This window comes from Ovis aries, chromosome 1 (genome assembly GCF_016772045.2).
Source record: "Ovis aries strain OAR_USU_Benz2616 breed Rambouillet chromosome 1, ARS-UI_Ramb_v3.0, whole genome shotgun sequence".
Classification (NCBI taxonomy): Eukaryota; Metazoa; Chordata; class Mammalia; order Artiodactyla; family Bovidae; genus Ovis; species Ovis aries.
The window spans coordinates 254,871,842-254,896,619 of record NC_056054.1 but is presented as its reverse complement, the minus strand read 5'-3'; the positions used below and the strand labels follow the sequence as shown (position 1 = coordinate 254,896,619).

The window sequence follows — 24,778 nt, the reverse complement described above, 5'->3', positions numbered from 1 at the left end:
TCAGTTCAGTTCAGTTCAGTTCAGTGGCTCAGTCGTGTCTGACTCTTTGCGACCCCATGAATCGCAGCACGCCAGGCCTCCCTGTCCATCACCATCTCCCGGAGTTCACTCAGACTCATGTCCATCGAGTCCGTGATGCCATCCAGCCATCTCATCCTCGGTCGTCCCCTTCTCCTCCTGCCCCCAATCCCTCCCAGCATTTAATTATTATTATTTTTTTGAGCCTTCTGGCAGGTGTGTGTGGCTGCCAGAGCCCCTACCATTCTCTACTGTGTGCTCCAAACCACTTTATGTACTCAGGAGACTTCTCTGGCCTGAGGCCATTTCTTTTGCTTCCCTTGGTCTAAATTTTTTTTGTTAGCCTCTAAGAGCAGCTCCATGTATCACCTCTAATTAAAACTGCTTTTCCTCAAGGGGTAGCACAAATTTCTTATTTATTTTTCTATGTTAAATTTTTAGTAAAGTAATAGTCTTACTAACTTCTATTTCTTTTCAATGATGTCTGATACAAGATGAGTTAAAAAAGGCTTTGTGGACTAGTCTGGCATGCTAAGCATTATTTAAAGCATTAATTCTATGAGAAAATATAGCCCAAGTATGCTGACAAGTTAGTCTAAATGTTCAATAAGTGAACCTAGGAATACAGCTTCTTTATAAATTAGAGAATGCCTAGACATAGATTTTAAAACAATATTAACTTATGAAATCTGAATATTAATGAGATTCATCTATTTTGTGAGTATCAATAAGAAATATGTTACAGATATAATGATTCTCCCATTATACAAAACAGAAATAATCTGTGCAGAAACACATTTTTCCATTTGGTCCCAGGATTGATTTGCCCACTTTTGGGACTCTAAGCTTATCAATCTTAAAAGAAAACTTGTTTTTAAAAGGAACTGGGAAAATGAAGGTGAAGAAGAATTAGCACAGTTTAACTCTTACTGAGCCTAGGTAAATTTTCATATTTGAGTTTAATAAATTCTAATGACCTGTGGGAATTTTTGTGAGAAGTGTTAAATTTCTTTTTTATTGATTCTTTATACAGATAAGCAAGATGAGGATGACATAACTTGCTAGTGGTCACCCAGGTAATACCCAGCTGAGCCAGGAATCGGACCCAGGACTGTTGCTAAGGGGGGATGGGGTCTTGCCCCCTCCCAAGACCTTTCTCTCCAGCCCTTCTCTGAAGTTCTCTCTTTTGAAGCTCAGCTTGGCTCCTTCTCTGTCATTGCCCCCTCTTCTGTGGAATCACCTCGTTCTGGAGTCACCTCCTTCTGATTCTGCCTTCCTTCAGCAGAGATCTCAGAGGAAGACACTTTGTAACTCCCTTGCTACTCCTGGACATCAGGATGGCTGTTTATACTGTTAATGTATTAAATGTAAAGAAAGAAGGCTTTTAAATGCTGGAAAGAGAGAGAAAACACCTTGTTTCTCTTGGACTGATACATTAAGAAAATTACATGTGGCAGGGCTCCAGTGAAGGCATGAGTCACCATGTTCCCCTCCCCCACTTTCCAGGCAAAGGGCTTCTGCTGTGTTTGGGCAGCACAGAGGTGGGATTTATATGTTCTCCTCCTCCAGAACTGAATGAGGCAGCAATGCTGGGTGATCCACAGTAGAAAAGGCCAAGTGCTTCTCACAGGTGAGAAGGAAGAGAAATGGAAAGGAGAAAGGGAGAGAGGAGGAAAGAGAAGGAAAGACTTTACTGTGTGGGCCTGAAAGGATAAATCTGCAAGTCAAATTCTAGGACACTTTGGGTGTACCATTCAGTTTTCCTTTGGTGTTTTATTTATTAAGCCTTTAGTAGAGATTTAAGTTTTGTTTTTCTTTCTTTCTTTCTTTCTTTTTTTGCTTTTTGCTTTCTACCCAGAAGTTTCTTTTGAATGTGCTGAGACGTGTAGCGGGTGGCCCATTTTTACATGAGTTACAACAGAAATCTCTAAGATAAGGTTACTGAAGCATCTAGACAGTGTGTACCCCAGTGTGTTCCATGGAACTTGAATCCCAGGAGATGTGCTTCAAAATAGGGTTTCTTGGCGAGAAAATGCAGCATTCTATATCCCATTTTGGAAGTTCTGAAAAATTCTTATTAAAAAATGAAATGACCTTTTTAAATCCACAGATGCAAAATGTCTGACCGCAGACCCCTTTTGTGAGTAGCTGGTGTTAACAACCGAAAGGACATGGACTCCTTGGAACATGCTTGAGTTATGCCATTCCAGAACATTCCATGACAAAAATTTCCTCCCATTCAAGATGAGCTCCTGCCCCAGACACTTCCAGAGTGACCAAAACCCTTTAGCTCACTTCAAATGAGGGGGGTGAGAAAACTTACCCAGCAAAGGAAACAGTTCTTTCTTGTCTTGGTAGAAGAGACATGGATATTTTCCAAATAGTTTATATGTATATCATCGCTATTACTTCTCCCACTGTGTGATTCTAGGCAACATTTTTTAACCTTTCAGTGTCCCGATTTCCTTATTAACAAAATGGAGCTAATAATAGCTATCCCACAGAGGAACGCATATAAGCACTTAAGAATGTTAACAGATGGTGGCTACTGCTACTGTTAAAAAATACTCTGCACTTTCCAGAAGGAAGGTCTGTTTGGGAAGATGAGCTTTGTATAAGCAGAAACCTCAGTAGTGGCACTTCTACTATGGCAGTGTTCACATGTGTGCGCGCTAAGTTACTTCAGTTGCATCTGACTCTGCAATGCTGTGGACTGTAGCCTGCCAGGCTCCTCCATCCATGGGATTATCCAGACAAGAATACTGGAGTGGGTTGCCATTCCCTACCTCAGGGGATCTTCCTGACCCAGGGATTGAGCACACATCTTTTATGTCTCCTGCATTGGCAAGCAAGTTCTTTAGCATTAGGGCCACCTGGGAAGTCCCCCGCAATGATCGCTTAGTACTGTGGTTGTATGACTACATTGGATCAAGAACTCCTTGAGGGCAGGTTCTGTTCTCAAAATTCCCTGGGTCGAGTTCTTAGCAGGATCATATTAAATGTCTGTTGAATGAATTAGTGAAGTATGAAAGAAAGCCAGTTGACCATGAAATTCGTTTTCCCTGGTCTCAAAGGAGGATAAGCCAGAGCAGGTTCGCTGGGGACCAGAAGAGTCAGGAGCTGAGATAGTGAGAAAGGGCCTGAGGGAAGCAGACAGGCAGGGCCAATTTTCTGAGGAATCAGCAAGGCAGGAACCAGACGTCTGGAGTCACAGGTCTCTGGAGATGAGGCATGGTAAAAGCTTGAGGAATGGCCTAGAGCCAGACTTTTGGGGGCACAGCTCTTCACAGGCTGGCCTATGGAGAAAAAAGAATAAGCGCCTTATATCTGTGGACAGCTCTAGTGGGCATCAGGTTGTATGAGGCGTTCCCAAACTTCCCCACTGACATGTACATGATAGATGATACCAAGTGCATGGCACATTCCCTGGTGCACTGCCTGTAAAGCCATCCTTCTTTGCCCCACCCCCACCTCCAAGCGTTTCAAAATGCAATTAAGGGAGAATGATGTTGTTAAGCCAGTAACCTTGAAATCACTTTAATTTCTTCTTAAAGAATCACTCATGAATTTCAGCCCTTTACCATCATTCATAATAAGTGTTAATACAGCTCACAGTGTCCCTCATGTGTGTTACAATGTGACGTTTAAGAACCATAGGTCCGGCCCATTGTCAACCAGGGCATTGTTCCATCTGAGTACCAGTGAAATTCCTTCACTGAGTGGATCAGGGTAAGGCCCCACCTGTTAACCAGGTGGAAGAGGGAGGGAATAACCATTTATAGAGCACTTATGCCTCAGACACTGAGCTACACATTAGATTCATTTTCTCAATTAAATCTCTTGACATACCTGAAAGGGAAGAATCATTATTCATATTGTTCAAGTGAGAGAGGCCAATGGTACTGGGAAAATATATTTCACTTAGGATGTTTGAAGACTTGGAAGTTTTAAGTAGAGGTTTCCTCTATCTGAAAATGCTTACTTTGAGCAATGGGGTATCTCAATGTCCTTTTTAAGGGGACAGAATGGTTCCTTTTCCAGTTCCGGGGAAAGGCCTTTGTGGCCCCTCTTCCATTAATTCTAAGACGGCATCTTTATTTTCCAGCTTGCCCTGCAGGGATGTTCAAGGCCAGCCAGGAAGCTGAGGTCTGCTCTCACTGCCCTTCCAACAGCCGATCCCCTTCAGAGGCATCTCCCATCTGCACCTGCCGGACCGGCTACTACCGAGCGGATTTTGACCCCCCAGAAGTGGCATGCACTAGTAAGTGTATAGTAGGGGCTCTGTGCTGGGGAGCTTGATTGTCTGATAGTGCAAGTGGTGGGCCTGGGGCAGGGAAGACTTAAGACACCATTCTCCAGTTGCAAGGTACAAAGCAGAAATGCTGGCTGTGGTGCTGAAATGAACAGCTCCTTGCTGGGCAAGCAGGGCCCCTCTATCAGTAGTAATGGTCAAGAGAATGTTCTTTGTCCCCTCCTCCCAAATGAGAGGGCCTTCCTCCTACCCAAGCAAGACAATTTCTGTCCACCAGATGGTTAAAAATGTCAAATGGAGAGTTCTTTGAGTGCAAAATCAAGGTGCACCAAGACGTTGGAACAATTCCTGGTAACTCTTCCAGTCACCTCCTCCAAGAAGATCACTTGGTCTTCACAGCTGAGAATATCCTCCCTTTTCACTAGGCTTCCTGTATCTCTGTGACCAGGCTCCCCTCAGAACTCTCATGATTTTAATAATTGTCTAGTAAAATTTTTCTTTTTTTCTAATGTAGATTTTTATAAAACAACATTTGTTATAGTTTTTGATTATAAAGTTAATGCATGTTGACTGGAGAGAATTTGAGCAGAAATGAGTAAATATGAAAACAAATATTATCTATATCTGGAGATAACCACTGATAACTTATTGTGGCATTGGATGTAGATTCTACTGAACATTCAATGGAGAAGTAGAAAATAGAATTTAACACTTTTAAACAAAAATTCCTATTTAGCAGTAGCCATTGATCCCAACCATTGCTTCCCACTTTGTCAGCTGGCTGCTGATTTTCCCCTGTTTCAGCTTTTTTCTCATAAGGTTTCTAAACTGTTCCCCACCCAGCCAGGCTCAAGAAGCCTTCCTCTGCCTCTTAGTATTTCCCCTTTTAAACTTTATACTGGAGTATTGGCTCAGTGGTAAAGAACTCACCTGGCAGTGCAGGAGATGTGGGTTTGATCCCTGGGTTGGAAAGATCCCCTGGAGAAGGAAATGGCAATTCCTTCCAGTATTCTTGCCTGGGAAATCCCATGGTCAAAGAGGAGGAGCCTGGCAGGCCACAAAGAGTTGGATTTGACTTGGCAAGCAAGCACGTGCATGCATGGTTGCTTTACAGTGTTGTGTGAGTTTCTACTGTACAGCAGAGCCCAGTTATCCTTCACTTGTCTTTTTGGTTACCCAGTAAAGGTCCTTGTGTGCCAGGTGCCTATATGGCACATCCATGCCTCTGCCAAACGACAGGACCAGAGTCTAGCGTGAATCCCTGAGGCAGAAATTCTAGGGGCTGGGGCCTGTGCGTCAGCCCCACCACTCTCCCACTCTCTGCTGTAGAGGGAAGGGCAGTCATCCTGCCAAAACGGAAGCGAGGGCAACTCTGCTCCCTGTAGGGGAGGGCTGGAGGAGGGGAGATTTTCCCCACCATGTTCTCCCTCATAATTCACCATCATGTGGAGATCAGAAGCACCTTTATCCCTGCACAGCACTTTCAAGAACTTGCTCCTCTTCTCCTAAGTGTGGCAGCCCTAAAATAGGGATACTTTTCCCTTTCAGTATTCCTGTTGCATTCAGAAGTCAGTGCTCCAGGTTAACCTCTAATTATGCTAGAACTTTCTTCTGTGTTGGGTAATGTTGCCCGGATTGGTCCGAGTAAGGACCTTTCCTTCACCTCCTCTGACCAAACTCCTTCCGCCCACCCCAGTATAGAAAGGCATGGAGGAAACATTTCATACATGTTTGCAGTTCTGTTGGGCAGAAAAAAATGACTGAACTCCAGGTAGAATTTCTTAATCCTGGCCTTGCAGTATATATAACCTTTGCTGGATAAAGAAGAAGAATGAAAGTGCCTTCTAGATCAAACTTCTGAGGTCAATCAATGCTTATAGATTGGAACTGAGAAAAAGCTCATCCTTTTGTAAATTGATTTTTCCCCAGATCTCTCTGGGTTGATATGAACAGAAATGATTCCATTTCTGCTGATTGGAATCCCAGTCTTCCTTTTGTGGCTCAGTGGTAACGAACCCACCTGGCAGTGCAGAAGATGTGCGTTTGATCCCTGAGTTGGAAAGATCCCCTGGAGAAGGAAATGGCAATTCATTCCAGTATTCTTGCCTGGGAAATCCCATGGTCAAAGAGGAGGAGCCTGGCAGGCTACAAAGAGTTGGGTTTGACTTAGCAAGCAAATCAGCACCCCTGTACTGATTTCTGAGGTTCCTCTGTGTGTCCCTGTGAACCCGACCAGCACTGTTTCATGCACTTCTTTAGAAGCTACTTAGGCTCAGTCTCTACTTCCTGGATATCCAGACTAAGGACCAGTCTCCATGATTGCCAAAATCCAGGTTCTCACAGCTTTCGTCCTGAAAACATCCCCCTCCACTCTCACAGACCCTGTCTTACTGGCCAGCCTCCCTCTGCAGATAAACTCGTGAAAATAAAAGTCTGGGACCCCAGCTTCCAACTCCACCATACACACCCTATAAATCCATCCAGCCCCTGAAGAAGGCCACCTAGAGAGAAGGTAGGGCAATGACCGATGTGCAGCTCATTGCTTCATAGCGCCTCTCTCGTGTACCTCTCACATGACATCTCCCTTTTATCTCTCTGTCACCTGACCTGATGTGCTTGAGCCAACAGGGCTGATTCGTGGTATAAACAGGAGCATCCCAGAGCCTTCACTCTGCACACTGTAGACCTTCACTGCCCACTGCTCACGCATGTCCTGAGTCCAGCTTGTTAAACTCAGACCTCCCAAGCTTTTCTCTCTTGCACTGGCAGCTAGCTCTAAGTTAGGCACACCTTTCCAGCTCCTATGTCCTACCACAATCTCCACATCTTACCCAGAGTGGGGAGGTGAATGTAGGACTTGTCAGGATGTCAGGGTGTGGAGGAATGTCACCACACCCTGTACACAGTCCTGAGCTCTTTCAACCCCTAGAAGCAGAATTCTAGGGTCTGGCCAGAAATTGCCAAATCAGAGTCCCAGTTGCCTGTAGAGGTCTGGCCAAGAGCAGCTCAAGGACACATTGTCCAGCTCCAGGCTCTGGTTGGCAGGGGCCAGCAGTGGGTAAGAGGACCCAGAGGCCAGACTGGCTGGCAGCACAATGCTAGGCAAAACAAGTGTAAATAAACCTATTATTTTATTGAGCCTCATTATATATTTGATTTATTGTGTGCCAGGGAAGTACTGTATGAAAAAGTCAATTTGTTGGCTTTTATACTCTCATTAGGGTTTCCTTTTAAAGCATTCTAATTGGAGGTGCCATCTGTTCTCTTAAAAAGGCATCGCACATCACTAGTGTAAATAATTTTTCAGATACAAGGAGCATATCTGGAGCTGTGGAGGCCAGGCACAGCCCTGCCCCATGGCCTTGGGTCTCAGCTGGTTCTGCAGGTGGAGCAAGGCAGCCAGCATGGGCCCGGCCAGCTGATAGAGGGTTGGTGAGGGGTGAGGGGGGATTGGTGGGCAGGGCCCAGGTGCTTGTTCATTTCACAAATGCACACCTCTGTCCAGGCAAACAAAGGATGGTGATGGCCCAATGAGGTTCTGGGAGGACCCAAGCAAAGGGGAACTCTGTCCTTCTAAAATATATAGGCTGGTGGGTGCCTACGGTGTTCAGGTCTGGGTTGTGATACGGGAAAGGGACACCGTGTGGGAAGCCTCCAAGAGCCTAGGCCTCAGGCATGGCCTGTTGCCACTGTCTTTTAATAAGGTTATATCAACAGTCATTCACTGACAATACTGGACATTTTACAAAAAAAATTTTCTGATTTAAAATGTACTCCTTTTTACAAGGCTAAAAATAGCTGTAGTTTGCTAAAAAAATTGATGTTTTTATGACTCTTGCTAATCTCTCGAAACAAGCACCACATATATATTCATTGTATTTTTTATAGTGTTCAAAGTGTTAATTTATTTTAAATTAATCTAAACATTTAAAATGCATGACAACTTTCATAGCCCTGTGTGGGCATTTCCTTATTTTCTTTTTAATCTCTTGGGAGAACCTAGGATCTCCTTGACCGATGAGACGCCCTGGGAGCCCTAAGTCCAAGCACAGTGTCCAGCCCTATGCTTGACAAAGTTCATGGATTCAGCAGGGACTTGGATGCACCCCAAGGCTGTGTCAAAGGGCTGGGGTGGGCTTTCAGTGAAGTCAGAGAAGAGGGGCATAGGGAGCTGTGTGAATGAATCTGTGATGATGTTAGTGCTGCTGATCTTGGACACCCAGCTCCCTTCTTCCTTCTTCTCCATCCTCCTCGAGTCTCTGCCAGTCCTGGCATTCTGGATCAGGTGCATCATACCTGGCCAACTGCCCCCTTGTCCTGCCAGGGCCCCATGTGCTCATTTTCAGGAAGAAGCCTTGTTCTCAGCAGGGTTTGGAGGGAAGGAAGGGAGGACCGAGAAGACTGATATAAGAGTTTAGGGTGCAATGCTGCAGCATATCAGGGCTGCCCTCAGAGACAGAAGGACAACCTAAGCCACGGATGGGATCAGGTGAGAGCTGAGGGATGGCTAGAGGCAAGTCACAGATCACAGGTGACACCACCCCCACCCCAACCCCTGCTAACAGAACCCCTTGAAAGAAGCTAGGCTATACGGAGTGCTCAGTGGGGACTACCTTTAACGAGGAGGAATTATCAGTAGGCTACTTAGAGAAGTGGGCAGGAGAGGTCAAAGGGAATGTCTAGCCCCACCAGCCAGGAAGGGTTGCAAAGGCTCTAGGCTGGGGAGCTGAGACTCTGAACATCAAGGTTACTGACTTCAGCTGAGTAAGTTGCTCACCTTTCTCCGCCTGCTTCCTCCTCCTGAGGCCCCCTGGGGAGTCTTGGCACCCCAAACTGCCCCAGTCTCCTTGACTAGGTCCTGGGAAAGCTGATTGGATCATCAGTTTGCATGTAGCACTGGGAAGGTGGGCTTGGCACTTCACAGACGGAAGTTTGAAGCTTGTCTCTGTCTCTTACTGTTTCTGTGAATTGAACTAGTTTCTTACCCTTCTTGTGTGCTGTTGTTTTCTTCTCATGACCTCACAATAATGCATGCTTCTCTGGGTTGTTATGAGGATTAAACAAAATCATATTGTGGAGTCTTTGGCTCAGTTCCTGGTTCATAGTAAACTCTCAATCAGTGTTAGAACTTGCTTTGGTTACATCCCTGGAAAGTGTGAAGATTGCAGCAGATATGGAAGCTTCCAGCATGATTGGAGATCTAAAAATAAAAGTGATGTCCTCAGGGGGAGAACAGGTTTGATGCCAGCCCCGAGTGTCACAGCAGAATCTATCGTGCAGCTCGGATCAGAATCTATCGTGCAGCTCGGATCACAGTCACCATTCACCTTGGCCTGGAGCTCTCGATGAAAACAAATGAGAAGGTGATGGCCACTGGGAGTGGCCAGGCCGTGGGAGGAGGGAGCGGAAGACAGAGCGTCTGAGGACTCCAGGAGCAGCTCACTTCCAGAGCTGAGAGGCGCTGAGAAATGGGGTGGGAGCAGTGGCCGAGGCACTGGGCTCTCAGTTCTCAGGGAGCAGGGACTCCATGACTCCTCCCGGTAGGACTCACTTCTTTCGCAGGAGGGTCTCATGGCTTCGGAAGTGTGATGGGTGGGCCAGCAGGATAGAGGTGGGAGCCAGGAATGCATGAGGAAGTGTGCAGCACTGTGAGCACCAAAATGCATGTCTTCAGTTTTAAGTAATTTCTATTTATGGGGGAAGAAATGGAAAGGAGGAATTTATGAAGCAGGTGAAAATAGATAATTATGTCTTATAAAATTGCTGTCTGTGAAAAACTATGTGAAAGGATTGGTGTAAAAATAATTGCCTTGTTACATTTCTGACCGCAAAAACCCTTTTTCTCCATCACCCACATGGGAAAAACTTTGATGGATCACAGAGACAAGCTAGTACTTGTCTTGTTTCTTTATTTCTTCTTCAAATGCACTCGGTTACCTCTGCAGCTTCGATCATAGAGGTGGAGTGTTAGAAGGGGCTCCAGAAATTATTGTCCTATACCGCTCTCCCCTCTCATGGGAGACACGTTGGTGGCCAGTCCCTGTGGTCCCCCGGTGACCACCTCTGACTTTCCTCCTGACTCAGAGAGGCTGAGCAGCAAGGCAGGCACGTTGGGTGTGGATCCTAAGGTGTGTGGCCTGGGACATGTGACATCTTCTGTGAACTGGGGCTTCTTATTGGCTGAATTGGGCATGATGGAACTCAGATTAGGAGGTTGTGGGAATTAATGATAGGATGTCATGGAAGCCCCAGGATGAAAGCTCATGACTGTCTGCCTCTAGTGCCACAACCCCACACACACTGAGAACTACCCTTTGGTAGCTCTGAGGAAGATGTTGGAGATGGCCATGTGGTGATGGAGATTTGCTGCTACTTTTGCTCTTGAATCTGCCTCCCACAACAAAGGAAAAGAATCCACTCTTCCTTCTCTCATCTCTGCCTACTCCCATTACTCTCTATTAAGCTCATGTTTCATCCTTTGTTGGCAGCTGTTAACCTCTTTCATCCCAACTGTCCCAGGGCAGCAGAGTGGTCCCTATGATAGAGGGAACATAGCCCTTGGATGGACTGCCCAGGAGTGTGGCATTGCCCAAACTTGGTCTTTCCAGGCAGCATAAGGAAGAGGAGAGCAGGACTCAGGGGATGGAAGGGGCCTGGAGATGACAGAGAAAGAAGGAACTCCTCTGCAGAGAGGTCTGATAGTCTTCATGCCACTGTGAAAGTCTGTAAGGACATCAGATCATAACCTTCCACCAATCCTGGCTCCTGCTGGCTTTTGCTTGACAAGATGGCCAGTAATGGTTTCCTTTATAGCCGTGGTTTCTAAATGCAGTGCTTGGACAAGCAGCCTCAGTGTCACCAGGGAACTTGTTAGAAATACAAATTCCCAGCCCCTCTCTAGACCTCCTGAATGAGGTACTCTGGGGAGGGGGAGTGGGGAGAAGAGGAGGCAGAGATCTGAGTTTTAACAAGCCCTCCAGGTGATTCTGAATCTCACTAAAGTTTGAGAACATTGCTTTAGAATTAGTCATGTCTCTCTGTGCGCCGCTTTATGACTCCTGGGCATAAAGGCCATTGAGTGAATTCCTGCCGAGTGGAATCAAAGCGCCTGCTCCTCCCCATCAGTGTCTTGTGTAGCAGACTGGAGAGACAGGGGGTTGGGAGGGTATGAATACATACCCAGGGAAGAAGAGAAGAGGAGGGGATGTGATGTGAGTGTGTGTCAGTGTTGAGTGTTTCAGAGGAGGATCTCACTAGTTCTCAGAACCACCCCCACCTGCTCTGGTGCAGTTTCCATTACATTCTCTGTCTTGGGTGGTGGGAGCAGTGATGGAAGAGAGAGAGTACAGATGAGTGAGCACTGCCTGGCTGGAGCAGACTCAGGGAGGTTGGAGGGGGAACCTGAAGCAGAAGCAAAGTAACTGGTGACTGGTGGGGGCTGGTCCCCTGAGCTCAGATGGAGGATCAGGTGAGCAGAGTGATGGAGTGATGGGTCTCACCCCTCAGATGGTCCTTCTCACCACGTAGCGAGAAGGTCCAGAGGTAGCTTCCGGGTGCCATCATTTCAGGAAAGGGCCCTTTAGTCCAGTAGAGCAGGAAGCTTCCCCCAGGGTGATGCACTCCACAGGGCACAGGAATCCAGTGTTATAAACTGGGGACTGCTTGCTCCCATGCCTACACATTGGGGATGATTTTAAATACTTCCCCAAAACCAACCTTTTCAAAAACATGTTCCTCTTCATCTAGGAGTTGCAACCTATTAAAAGAGGGCTACTTCACTCAAGGTTAGTTTTACTCATTCATTACTGATCAGGGCTTTAGGAAAAGTCCCACCATGTGCCCCTTTCTATAGGTAAAGGAGCTGCCTGACTTTACCCTGGTATGTGATCCACACTGTGCATAAAAACATCATTTGTGCTTTATTTATTTATTTTTTCAATCTGTGCTTTTGAAGTGGAGGTAATGTGTGTTTTCCTCGAGGTGAAATTCCAACAAGGGTCATGGAGGAACAAGTGTCATGGGGTAAGCTGTTTCTCTGAACACCTGGATTCGGATAGTGTATATACCTGGATTTAGAGTTGAGGGCATGTGAGGGGAGCTGAAAGCTATAAAGAGCTGTCACTGCTGTTTCAAGAAGGGTCAGCATTGCCTGTGTACTTGGGCTTTCACACTTCTATGGTCTACAATTTCTTTTCACAGTTGTTGGACCCAAGTGAATATAACCCTTAGGAGGCATCATGTAGCTCCAAGTTTTAAGCTAATAGCTGGGCATAAGCGCTGACATTTCTGTTTCACTTTTTCATCTTAAGTACATTTCATCTTATGGGCATTTGGAGTCACAGATTATTAACACTTGGAGTGGCCTTCTAGGCCCTGCCTCTCAAACTCCTCCCCAGTGTCAGCCTCGTCTCTCCAACAACCCTGAGAAGTGGTCATTTCATTTGTAGCTTTTTGAATATTTGTGATGACAAACAGCTGTTTTGTTTTGTTTTGTTTTTTGTTTTGTTTTGTTTTGTTTTGTTTTTGCAGGGTGGCTGTGCTCCATTGCTAGGCAGCCATCACCTATCACTGTAAGAGAGAGCTTCTGCACCTCAGATCAGGCACTGCCTTCCTTCCGTCCTCACCACTGGTCCATCACTGAGGAGCAGTGTCCTGCAGGTGGAACCTTTGGTTCCATTCTTATGGACAACTTTCTCATCCTTCCTCAATCACCTACTGTAGGCTGAACATAGTCTGCTCCTGAATGTGCGTGATTTCCTGAGCCTCAGTGTCCTGGCTGCCTATTCTGAATCTCTCACGTTTATCAATCCAACTTAAAATATGGCAGCCAGAATGAAACATATGACCCTCACCCCTGAGCAGGACCCAAGGAAATTTGGTGGCTCTTCTGAGACTGGGATCCTGTTAATTGTTCCCTTTGATGCAGCCTCTCACACCATGGGCTCCAGTCAGACTTCTTTACTTCTAAACATTCAAAACTTTTGTTTGTCTCTTCGGGAGATACTGCCCATCTGGGTCTTTTCTTTCCTGCACTTATACATGTAACTTCAGACCTTTTGGCCTCATGGGTTTGGGGACCGTGCTCTTTCAAGTATACACCATTTTGAAAACTGATTTCAACTGACAAGTATTAGTGTAACTGGTTAAGAGTGGGCTTTGCGCTCTATGCTCTAGGGCTGAGTTCAAGCACTGCTCTGACACTTCCCAGCTGTGTGATGTGGGGCAAGTGACATAGCTCTCTGTCTCCATTTTCTCATTCATAAACTGAGTGTGTATTATGAACAGAGCATTAGCATCTGCTTCACTGTGTTGTCAAGGGTATAAATGGAGTAATATTTAGAACACTATTTAGAACAGTGTTTGGCATGCAGGATGCAGTCAATGAAAGTAAGCTATTTTGTTTTACTACTATTATTGGAGTTGTGCACTCTACTTTTGTGCTATTTTCAAAGCAGCTTGAATCCAAGCACTGGAATTATCATTTAGCTAACATTTCTTCTTTTGGTACACAAGTATCTGTACTTTTTTCAGTTACTGTCCTTGAAATCTAGGTACATTGTCTATATTCTTTTTCTCTAAAGACTCATAAACTTTTAGACAAAGAAACAATGTCATTTGGCCTGACTTATACTTAGAGACCCATGCTGGTTTTTGTCACTGTTTTCTTGAGGCTCACAAAGCATTGTTTTAACTATGAAGTTTCAGAAGTAGGAGGGGATTGAGGTAAAAATTATTCATGTAATCCACTCTCTTCTCTATTTTGAAAATCAGAACAGAATTGTCTAATGCATGGCTGTACGAGTCACTGTGGGCCTGAATGCTCCTTGGCAGCCTTCAGGCAATGGCTTTGATGTCTAATTTGGAGGCTTTGGTCCCAGGCAGGGCTGGCCTGGGATGGATGCTGGAATTGGATGGCAGCTATGGCTCAGGGTTCTTAAATCTTCCCTGCTCTAATTCTCCTCCTCAAAAGAGGAGACAGTCAGAGGCACATGGCTGTACATCGTCTCTCTTCTCCAAGCATCTTACTTCATCCCCAGGAAAGAAGGTGCATGCTCTGAATATTCTATTTAGATCTGTTCAGGTGTAGGGCTTTCTCTGTCCACTGGACTGGAAGCTGTTGACATACTGATCTGATTTTTTAATCCCCTCTGTGGGCTTACATGGTTGGTGCCCAACAGAGGGCTTACATGGTAAGAGCCCTGCTGTGGGATCAGGCAGACCAGACTTCACTCTTGACTCTACCCTTCTGTTGCTGTGGTTACTTAACCTCTCTGAAACTCCGTTTCTTTTCCATAAAATGAGGATATTGTTTATCACTGTGCCGAGTTGTGACGATGTATATACCTAACTCAGCATCAGACGTATGGTAAGGTCTCAGAAACTTGTCTTTGTTTTGGTTGTTATGAATAAGGTTTGAGTCATATCTGAATTGCACATTCCACAATCAGAACAGAAAATGTGGGGCAGGGGGGTTGGGGAATGGGCATTTTAGGGCAGTTGCTTCTGGAGAGTCATCCCAGGTTGGCTGGAATCTTATACCATCATCCCCATCTCCACTCCATCATGATGTGATCACAAATCCAGGTATTGCTGGTGCAGACCACCTTGGTCCCCAGCTCCTCACAGGTGATCCCCAGCTGTGACTAGGGTCCTGGTTCCTCTAGTCCCCACTTCTTCCATCCATGTAACCCAGAATCAGATCCTGATCCAATTCTGACACCAGAGGCCAAGGCCAAGTCCCGTAGGGGGTTAGGTCTGGGACTCACTCCTAGATCTTCAGCCAGTTGCCTCTTTGCAATCAGCTTTCAATTTCACCACTGCCAATCAGTCCTGGTACCCATGTAAGCCTGCTGCACCTCTGTTACTGATCATTAAGCTTCCCTGGGCGCTGGACTCAGAACCCACCCTCAACCCCATTACGCTGGGTGGAGTTCCTGGCTCCATCTCTTTTTCATTCTCTGCCCTTCTAGCTGCCATATTGGAAACCTGGCACTAGCCGACCCTTTCTCAAATCATGACAGTGGTCTTCTATATCCTCTGGCTGGTGAATACGTGTGAAAGCCCCAAAGCAGTTGCCAGAGATCCACAGATGTCACTGATGGCTTTGCTTGGGTGTGACAAAGACCAGGAGCTCCAGGTGTCTTTGACTCTCATAGAAGCAAGCCACTCTCAATTAGTATAAGGGTATATTCTGAACACTGTCCAAGTGAGCAAAGCTACCTGTGTCATTAGTGAAGTACGCTGACTGGAATTGTACAAAGAGGTATCCCTGCCAGGAAGGTTTCTGAATCGTATGGGAAATTGGATGAAGTAGAAAGAAATGAGTCTTGTAGTCAGTATGGGCTTGTCTATACTCTTTGAATTATGTGTGGCATAGGACCAGGACACTAGCATTTTGTAGTGATTTATTTTGAAACTCTATGTTGGTCTTCTGAGAAAATTTCCATGCAGTTGGCTATAAAGTACACATTTGGATCCAGACAATTGAAAACTCTTATGATAGGGGGTTGGCTGTGGGCTTAAAGCCTGGACTCCCCAGTGGGTAAATGGTCGTGGATGACTTTGCACAGAGAGAGCAGGCTCCAGTCATAAGTCAACTGTGAGACCACCTCTGCTCAGCACAACCAAGGTGCTCTGACTCTGAGACTGCATTAAGAAGAGTGAATGGTCTCAGAAATTGATGGGTAGAGGGCCGAATGCCACTTGGACACAAAGGTCCCTCTGTCCTCCCTTCCCATTCTGTAGAGAGAAGGTTGGGGCAATGGTGGTCATGGTGTGTTGCTTCCCCCTAGCCCCTCATGGCTATGGGCTTAGACTTGCAAGAAGATGTCCAAGGTGGTTTTGGAGCAGATCCTCTGGGTTATCACTGAGCTCTGCTCACCTTGCAAGTGGCAGTAAAGAGTGCTCAACATTGCTGAGTGGAAAGAGGCCAGCATGGCACCTGGGTAGTGAGACTGAGATGCGGCTTGGTACAAGCTGGCTCTGCTGCATCAGACACGCCTAGAAGGTGGGTGGTTGGGGGAGTGGGGTAGTGGGAAGCCCTGCCAGTGCTCAGTAAGAAAAGTTAGAAAGCCACTCTGTCCCCTCAAAAGGGTGCTGTTTGCCGGCCAGCACAGAGGAACTGCACATGAGGTGAAAAGTCACTCTTATTGTGAGCAAAAGGCAGGCTTTATGGTCATGCCAGTCAAAGGGCTGCAGGCAGCTCTGTTGAGGTCAGCCACACCCATGCCTGCATCCCAAGCATGGTGAAGGCTGTGCAGCACCTGACCTATGGCTAAGGCCCTTTCTGAGTGGACCCCAAGTACCATGTGCCTGGTACCCCTGGCCACAACCAACTGGATCAAGAGCATAAGCAAGTAACAGTAAGTCTAACCTGATAGCTGGTGCTGATTAAGCCCCTGATGTGGATTTTCTCAGCTATCCTCACAGAATATAAAGTGGTACTACTGTTATTTCCAATGTATAGATGAGAGAACTGAGGTCCAGCATGGCTAGTGTCCTAGCTCATACATTTGTTCGTGAGTGGCAGGGCCCAATTTCTGCCCAGACCTGACCAGGTAGGGCTCCTTGGCCTCAGTGCTAGGCTTCAATCCTTTGGAAGGAGTTCCATTGCCTCTGAGATGGCCTGACATCAAACTAATGCTGCTACCCACTTGAGACAGTGAAGGATTGCGTGTCATTGGTCAAGGGTCATTTTGTGAGCTCTATGGAAGTGGCTTGGAAATGACCTTCAGCAAGACTGGGGAAGAGGGGAGAATTGGCGGGTGGGGGACGCGGAAGATAATGGAGAGGGGAACAGTGTGGGAAAGGGGAGAGGGCGGAGGCACAGCCACCTCTGCTGTGTTATATAGTCCCCCATAGGTGGTCAACACAGCATTTCACTAATATAAATAAAGATGAAAATGCTCAGACATACCTTGAGGGCACACAAGCCTATATTTGTGGAGGAAATTAACCTAGAAATAGAATTGCTGGGTTGCTGGGCACATGTACTCAGAAAGCCAATCAAAGTGCTATCCCAGAGGACTAGGCCTTGACCAAGTGACCCCCCCCCCCCCCCCCCGCAGTGGTGTACATCTTGCTTCTCCACCCATGGGCTCAACTGGATGTTATCAAGACTGGCTTTTGCCAGTTTAACTGACCTCCTAAAATTTTTGACCATATTTCCCTTAATGTAAATTACTATGTCTTTTTCATACATTTATTGACCAATTTATTTTCTCTTGGAAATTGGCTGGTTTTGCCCTTTTTCTGTTTTTAAAACTTGACTTCTAGATGCCTGTTAATTAAATGTGGCATCTTGCCCCCCAGCCCGCTTATGTGTATGTGCTCAGTCATGCCCAGTGCTTTGTGACCCTATGGACCGTAGCCTCCCAGGATCCTCTGACCATGGGATTTTCTAGGCAACTGGAGTGGGTTGCCATGTCCTCTTCCATTATATCTTCCTGACCCCAGGATTGAACCCACGTCTCCTGCATTTCCTTCACTGCAGGTGGGTTCTTTACCTCTTGAGCCACTTGGGATTGTGCAGCCCTCTACTTATTTTTTACTCTGTTTATGAACACATTTTTGGCATTTTTGAGATTTTTAATTTTTGAGCTTAAACTTGACCTTTTAAAATTTCTGGTTTGGGGCATTTGAGTCTTGACTTTTTGCCTGGATTTTGTATATGTCTTCCCCACTTTAAGATATAAAAACACTCTAATTTTATTTTAGTACTTTATATAGTGTATATTTTTAGCGCCTTCCTTCATCTAAAACTTACTTTGTGTAAGACGTGATATTGATGTTCCTATTTGTCTTATTAAAAATAGCATCCAATCAGCTCCACCTGAATTATCCAAAATGTTAGTGAAATGCCTCTTTGGTTACAGACTAAGTGCCTGTCTGTACTCATCTTTATTCCTTACCGTTGATTGTTTAGTCTTGTCTGGGATCAGTTCTAAGCTGTTCTAAAGATAGTAGCTTTGTCGTATATTTCAATAACTGGTAGAAGAAGTCTGTACATATTATTCATTGTCAAAATGTCTTGCCAACTCTTAAACATTTTCCTCTGCAAGATGAACTTTGAAATCAGCTTGGCACAACTCATTAATCAATCCTATTACATTGGGACTGGCAAAGCATTAAATATATGGGTCACTTTGGAGATGACTGTCTGCTTTATGATCTGCATCTCTTCATCCAGGAGCATGTGTTCAAGTCTTCTTTTATGCCCTTAAGGAAAGTTTTATAGTTGTCTTCATACAAGCAGTACACAAGCCTTGTGAGATTTAATCGTAAGAATTTTATGGGATTTGTGGCTATTGTGAATAGGTGATTTTTTTTCATTATATTTTTCAAAGAGGTTATGATTACTGTTAGCAAAGGACTTACTGGTGGTGGGAATAGTGAGCTTCCCATCACTGGAGGAATCAAACAGAAGCTGGTCAACCAGGTAGGGATGATAGAGGGCATTTACCACCAGGGACACACTCTAGCCTCCAGGATTCCTTCCCATGCCAAAAATGAGTATGTCTATGACATGTCAGAATCAGGACTTGATTTTGGATGGCCCATACATTTCTGGGAGGTATGCCTGCCTTTTTCAACTTTTCTTTGTGTTCCCTTGACCTTGAATTGTTGTCTTAGGATCCTGGGCCTTTTTGTACACCCAGAAAGAGGCAACACAAGTCTCTTTTAGAACCACATGGGGTGGTGCTGGGAGATTCTTCTGTGTGCATGCTCAGTCAGTCAGTCATGTCAGATTCTTTGCGACCCCATGGGCTGTAGTCCATCAAGCTCCTCTGCCCATGGGGTTCTTCTGGGAAGAGTACTGGAGTGGGTTGCCATTTCCTCACACAGGGGATCTTCCTGACCCAGGGATGGAACCTGCATCTCCTGTGTCTCCTGTGTTGGCAGGTGGATTCTTTACCACCATGCCATCTGGGAAGTCCCAGGGGAATGATAGCAACTATGAAATTTGTTCTGAAAGCTCTTCTTTATCTTCTGTGTCTTCCTAGAGAAAACTAAATGAATAACCCATTACTATGTAACCCATAGTCTCTTCCCAGCTATTGTTTTGATGCCTTTCTGTTACACAGTCTCTAAAAATGATAGAGAATTATGACAACTGGAAAAATTCTGTCACATGGTGAAAGGGCTGCTGGTCATTTGTGAAGAACTACGGAGATGCAAGGCTCCTTCGTGGGCACCACCCTCTCTCTGGGGATGGTGAGGAGAGATGACTGCTAATCATGCAGGAGCCTTGAGACCTCATCCCAGCCACTGCCTCCCTCTCCAGCTCCCCACATGCAGCAGGGGCTTGTCCAGTCTGGCCCAGATGGATATAGTATTTTAAAAACTACCTTGGAAAGTCCATGCCCTTCTCCCTTTAGTACCTAGTATTTGAGAGCTCACAGTAGGCTGTGTGCTTTACCTATAAGGGATAATAGAGGGCATTCACCACCAGGGACACACTCTAGCCTCCAGGATTCCTTCCCATGCCAAAAATGAGTGTGTCTATGACCTGTCAGAATCAGGACTTGATTTTGGATGACCCATACATTTCTGGGAGCTGAGGTGCTTTACCTATAAGGCTTACATCATGTATGTGAACCTCATCCTTGACAGGCCTTGACCCAGTGGCTACCAACCATATCTCAAGACCCATCGTATCCATTTTCTTATTCTAGATTTCTTTCCTGATCTCAGCCTCCACACTTGCACCAGCATGGGGCGGGGGTGGGGGGGGGGAATTACCAAGCTCTGGGCTGAGTCAGGACATGCTAAATCAAATAAGTGGTTTGGGGTGGTTCAGGGTCTGAGTTGGTATCAATTAGAAATGATGTTCCAAAACATGTTGCTCTGTGGGAGCCAAAGTAGGGTCTATCTGTCTGTTGCACCAAAGATTGGTGTATGTCCTAAAGTCTTTTGACTTCAAGAAGACTCTGGCTTAGACTGTCGCCTCTGGTGACAGCAAACACCTTGGAGCGTGCCTGGCAGGATCTGGCCTAGTGTATGGATCTTTCAGGAGGAAGATCTGTGGGGACCATATGGGGATACTTGAGTCAGAGATGCCATGAGCAGGGTCTAGGAGTGTCCAGCCTTCACTAAGCTGGGTAGGAGCCCTGTAGACAAGCTTTGTGGTTCAGTCACTAAATCATGCCACCCCAGGAACCGCAGCATGCCAGGCTTCCGTGTCCTTCAGTATCTCCTGGAGTTTGCTCAAACTCATGTCCATTGAGTCAGTGATGCCATCCAACCATCTCATTGTCTGTCGCGTCCCCTTCTCCTCTTGCCCTCAATCTTTCCCAGCATCAGGGTCTTTTCCAGTGAGCCAGCTCTATGCATCAGGTGGCCAAAGTGTTGGAGCTTCAGCTTCAGCGTTAGTCCTTCCAGTGAATATTTAGGGTTGATTTCCTTTATGATTGACTGATTTGATCTCCTTGCTATCCAAAGGACTCTCAAGAGTCTTTTCCAACACAATTCAAAAGCATCAATTCTTCAGTGCTCAGCCTTCTTAATGGTTCAATACTCACATCTGGAATAACACTTTCACTGTTGGAATAACCATAGCCTTGACTATGTGGACCTTTGTTGGCAGAGTGATATCTCTGCTTTTTATATGTTATCTAAACTTGTCATAGCTCTTCTACCAAGGAGCAAGCGTCTTTTACTTTCGTGGCTGCAGTCACCATGCAGTGATTTTGGAGCCCAAGAAAATAAAATCTGTCGCTGTTTCCATTCTTCCCCCATCAATTTGCCATGAAGTGATGGGAGTAGATGCCATGATCTTAGTTTTTTGCATGTTTAGTTTTAAACCTGGTAAATCCCATAGAGGGTCTGTCTGGGGCCTCAGAAGTCATTAGCAGGAAAATGTCTGCAGAGGGCCTTCATGTCAGATGTCCCAGACAGTGTCTTCTATTCACTGCACAGGTGTGTATGTGGCCACAGTTTCTCTGCTGGAAGGTGGATGGATGGACAGGGATTTCTGGGTAACTATCAGATAGTCTTTGGTGCATGTGGAGCGCACCAAGATACACTGACAGCCTCAACGTATATTCAGCTGTTTGCTTCCCTCATCAGTGAGGAGAGAGCAGGGACCCTGCGTGTCCCCTTGCAGCACAGTGTGTGGCCATCTCCAGGCCCAGGGGGGTGTGTCCACCAGCCTTGTCAGTCAGTGGTTGGTGTGACTGCTGTGCAGATGCCTGCCTTCCCTGCACACTTTGAGCTCCTCAGGGTAGACCCCAGGGAACTTTTCATACCATAATCTTATGTATGGGTCTTAGTGTAACATAGAGTCTCAGGGACATGGATGGATCAGCCAGGAGTGAAAGATTAGGCTCAGAGTATGCAAGTGACCTGCCTAAAGTCACAAAGCTGGCACTCAGCCCAATTTTCCAGCACATCTTTCACCATTTCAGAAAGCCCGAGGCCTCATTTCAGGGCCAAGAAGGAGGTCTTGAAGACCAGGTCTTTAAGATGACATGACTTCTATCTCTCCTTGATTGAAGTGTCTCCAGGAAATCTGCAGGGGACATCCTATCCAAGCTTCCTTCTCTCTGGCCTCACTTGGGGCCACAAATAGAAGATTCAGCCTCCTGTCCCCACAGGCAGTGACACAGATGGTTGTAAGCCATTCCTGCTGGGATGCACTGCCTCACGAAGGCAGGGGCCTCAGCCATCCTCCAAGGGCTTCTGCAGCCCTGGAGAAACCTAGATGCTCAGGCTTCAATTTAGGTCAGGGAGAGGGGGCTCTTCCCAGAAAGTGAATCCACCCCCTCTCTCCCACACAATTAGCTCCATTGAAGCAGGTGAAACAAGAAATACTTTCAGCAAACATTGGTGTTTGGAGAAATGTGTAACACTGGGTTCTTTAATGCTCCTGAAATCCCTCTCAGCAGGGTCCCTCCTTGTTTTGACTAGTCGTTTCTTCCTATTACTAACTGTTATGATTAGGGGAATTGCCTGAGTACAGGCCCAGTGTTTCCAAGACCCTAATGAGCAACACGTGCAGACACGCTCAGCCCAGCCCTGGAACCGGTTGCTCTGTTTCTACAGGGACGCTACTAAAATGGTTCAGAAACATAGCTTCCTGCCTTCCTGAGAGACCGGCCCCCTGCCCCCAGCACCTGGCTGTATTTGCATCACACCTGCACCCTGCACTCTTAGGTGCCTCCACCCTGGGGGGAAGAGTTGTTAAGGAAGAGCTTTGGGAACATCCAGGCTTGTGCTCAAGTCTTTATTCCAGCACTCACCCACCACATAATTTAGGCAAGTTACTTAATGTCTCTGAGCTACAGTTTCTTTATACGTAAAATGGGGATAATAGTTCCTACCTCATGGGATATTGGGAAAATGAGGCTTCATTATGTATCAAAATGCCTATGATAGTACTTTGCATGTAGGGTTTGTTGTTGAAATGAAATTCACAACTCCATGCAGAACTCTATTAAAATGGAAACCATGGCCATCACTCTGATCTTTCAGATGATCCTTGTAGAAATCTTCTAGACGAACTACCGAAATTAATCACTCACTCAGTGGTATGAAACAAACACATGTAACCAAATCAAAGCCTTGTCCTTCAGATGTCCATGCAGATGGCACAGGTGTCTGTTCACAGGAAGGCATGTCCCTGCTACTGCTGCTGCTAAGTCACTTCAGTCCCTGGGGTCTAGTTTAAACTTATTCAAAGCAATATAAAATTGCCCCTGGGGCAATTAGGAAAAGTAAAGCAACACGACAGCTCCAGGTTTCAATGTCCTCTCCTCCTTGCCTCAGGAGAGACAGCCTACATTCTTAGGGGGACTAACCAGTGTATTGGTTACTGGTTACAAGAGACAAACCTCACTCAGCTTTCCAGTTCTGTGCCTCAAGCCCCCAGCACAATGGACTCCCTTTTAGGAAAAGCTACTTTAGGACTTGAGCTATTACCACCTTCACCTTGAGCAAAACAGTGTTCCAATTGTCTAGTCTTTGTCACTCATAAATTATAGCCAACACTTGGTCTGCTTTTTCCAAAGATCCTAAGCCCCTCTTGGCTTCTTTATTGCATGGAGTGTGCCTCAGCAGTCTGTCCACTTGATGCCACTGCTTTTCTTCAGATTCCTGATAGCTTCCTCTTGGTCCCCTGATATGGCCTCAGATAGCCATATACCCATCCCATCTCCAAAGACAAGACCTTCCAACCTCTGCTGTCACAGACTCCTAATATTATGTGTTCTTGATACCTGCGAGAGATCTTTAGAAACTGCCTACTGCCATCCAGGGAATCCCAGTGAAAGGAGTGAGAGCAAGGCGATCCATGCCCCTCTCCAAGGTGCTGAACCAGCATGGTCCCCTGCATCACAACGCTTTCCGCTACCTTAGTGGTCATTCTTGTCTAGTCTTCCCCAGGAAATCTACACCTAGTGAAGAAACGGTGGAAGAGGAATTGGTGCCTTAGGAGGAAAAGAGAAGCGCAGAGAGAAAGACTGAGAGCTGAACTTAGGCTGAAGAGTGTCAAAGCTACACATGGCAGCCAGAGAGAATACAGAGAGCTTTTTGTTTTGACATTGTTTTCAAATAACAAGTTACCCAAAGAAGGAACCACAACTGAACATGAAGCTGACCTCATGTTTACTTGGTAACTCTACTACCTTTCTGACAGTTGCAAACGTTCCCTTTTTTGGCTTATGTTACACTCCAGCCCATTCTGCTTTCAGCCCTACATTCTGTACTGAGGACAAAGGACCAGGCTGATTTAGTTTCCTGCATGTTTTGCTTTGATAGAAGACCTCTTTAGATCTCCACAGCCCCCAATTCCATGTCTGCTTCTTCTCCTTAACTCCTGTTTCTCCATAAAATCTTAAAGACCTTTATTCTTCTCTAGGAAGCCTTCTAATCACTCAGACACAATTTCTTAAAGTAGGTATGTCACAGTGGGCTGTGAGTAGAGATGTCCTGATAGTACTATCATTTTCGATAACCCATCTGGCCCTGCTCCTCATATGTCTTCCTGGCCCCTCACAACATAATTTTTTTTTGCCACCCCTGTCTATGATGTTATTTTCTGATCTCACTTTCTATCTCTTCTTAACCCTCAACTCACATTAAAATATGCAGTTAGTTTTCCAAACCACAATCTTGATTCTTCTTAGCCATGAGAGCACTACCTGTGCATCCCAGACTCTTGAGTATCCCATGTCCTTTCTGGCTCATTCACAGATCCTATTTCAACTCTTTCTCCTAAGAGGATATTGAGTAGAGGACACAGTTTGTTCTAGAAGTATAAAAGAGGGATTTCCCTGCCCACAGGAGGAAGGAGAACAAGCAAGACCAGGTACTGTGCTAAAGTCAGACTGCCTTTTGGGAGACCAGGAAGCAGATGTATAAGTGCCACAGAGATTTTAAGCCCAAAAGACAAAAAGTGTGGAACTGTGCTGAAGACGCAGCCCCATACCCAAGACTAGGTCTCTGCCTAGAGGGTGCTTGCAAGGGTTAGGTGGCCCAGAGGGCATAGATTAGAACAAATGGCTTTCCAAG

General features: G+C 45.9%; 1 protein-coding gene across 1 annotated transcript in view; it reads left to right on the top strand.

Moving 5' to 3' along the window:
• The window catches only part of EPHB1 (EPH receptor B1), a 457,018-nt gene that overhangs the window by 298,775 nt on the left and 133,465 nt on the right, over positions 1 to 24,778 (top strand). Inside the window, exon 4 of the mRNA XM_027960197.2 lies at positions 4,124 to 4,279. Coding sequence (XP_027815998.2) covers positions 4,124 to 4,279 — 156 coding nt within the window. The remainder of the gene's footprint in view (positions 1 to 4,123; positions 4,280 to 24,778) is intronic.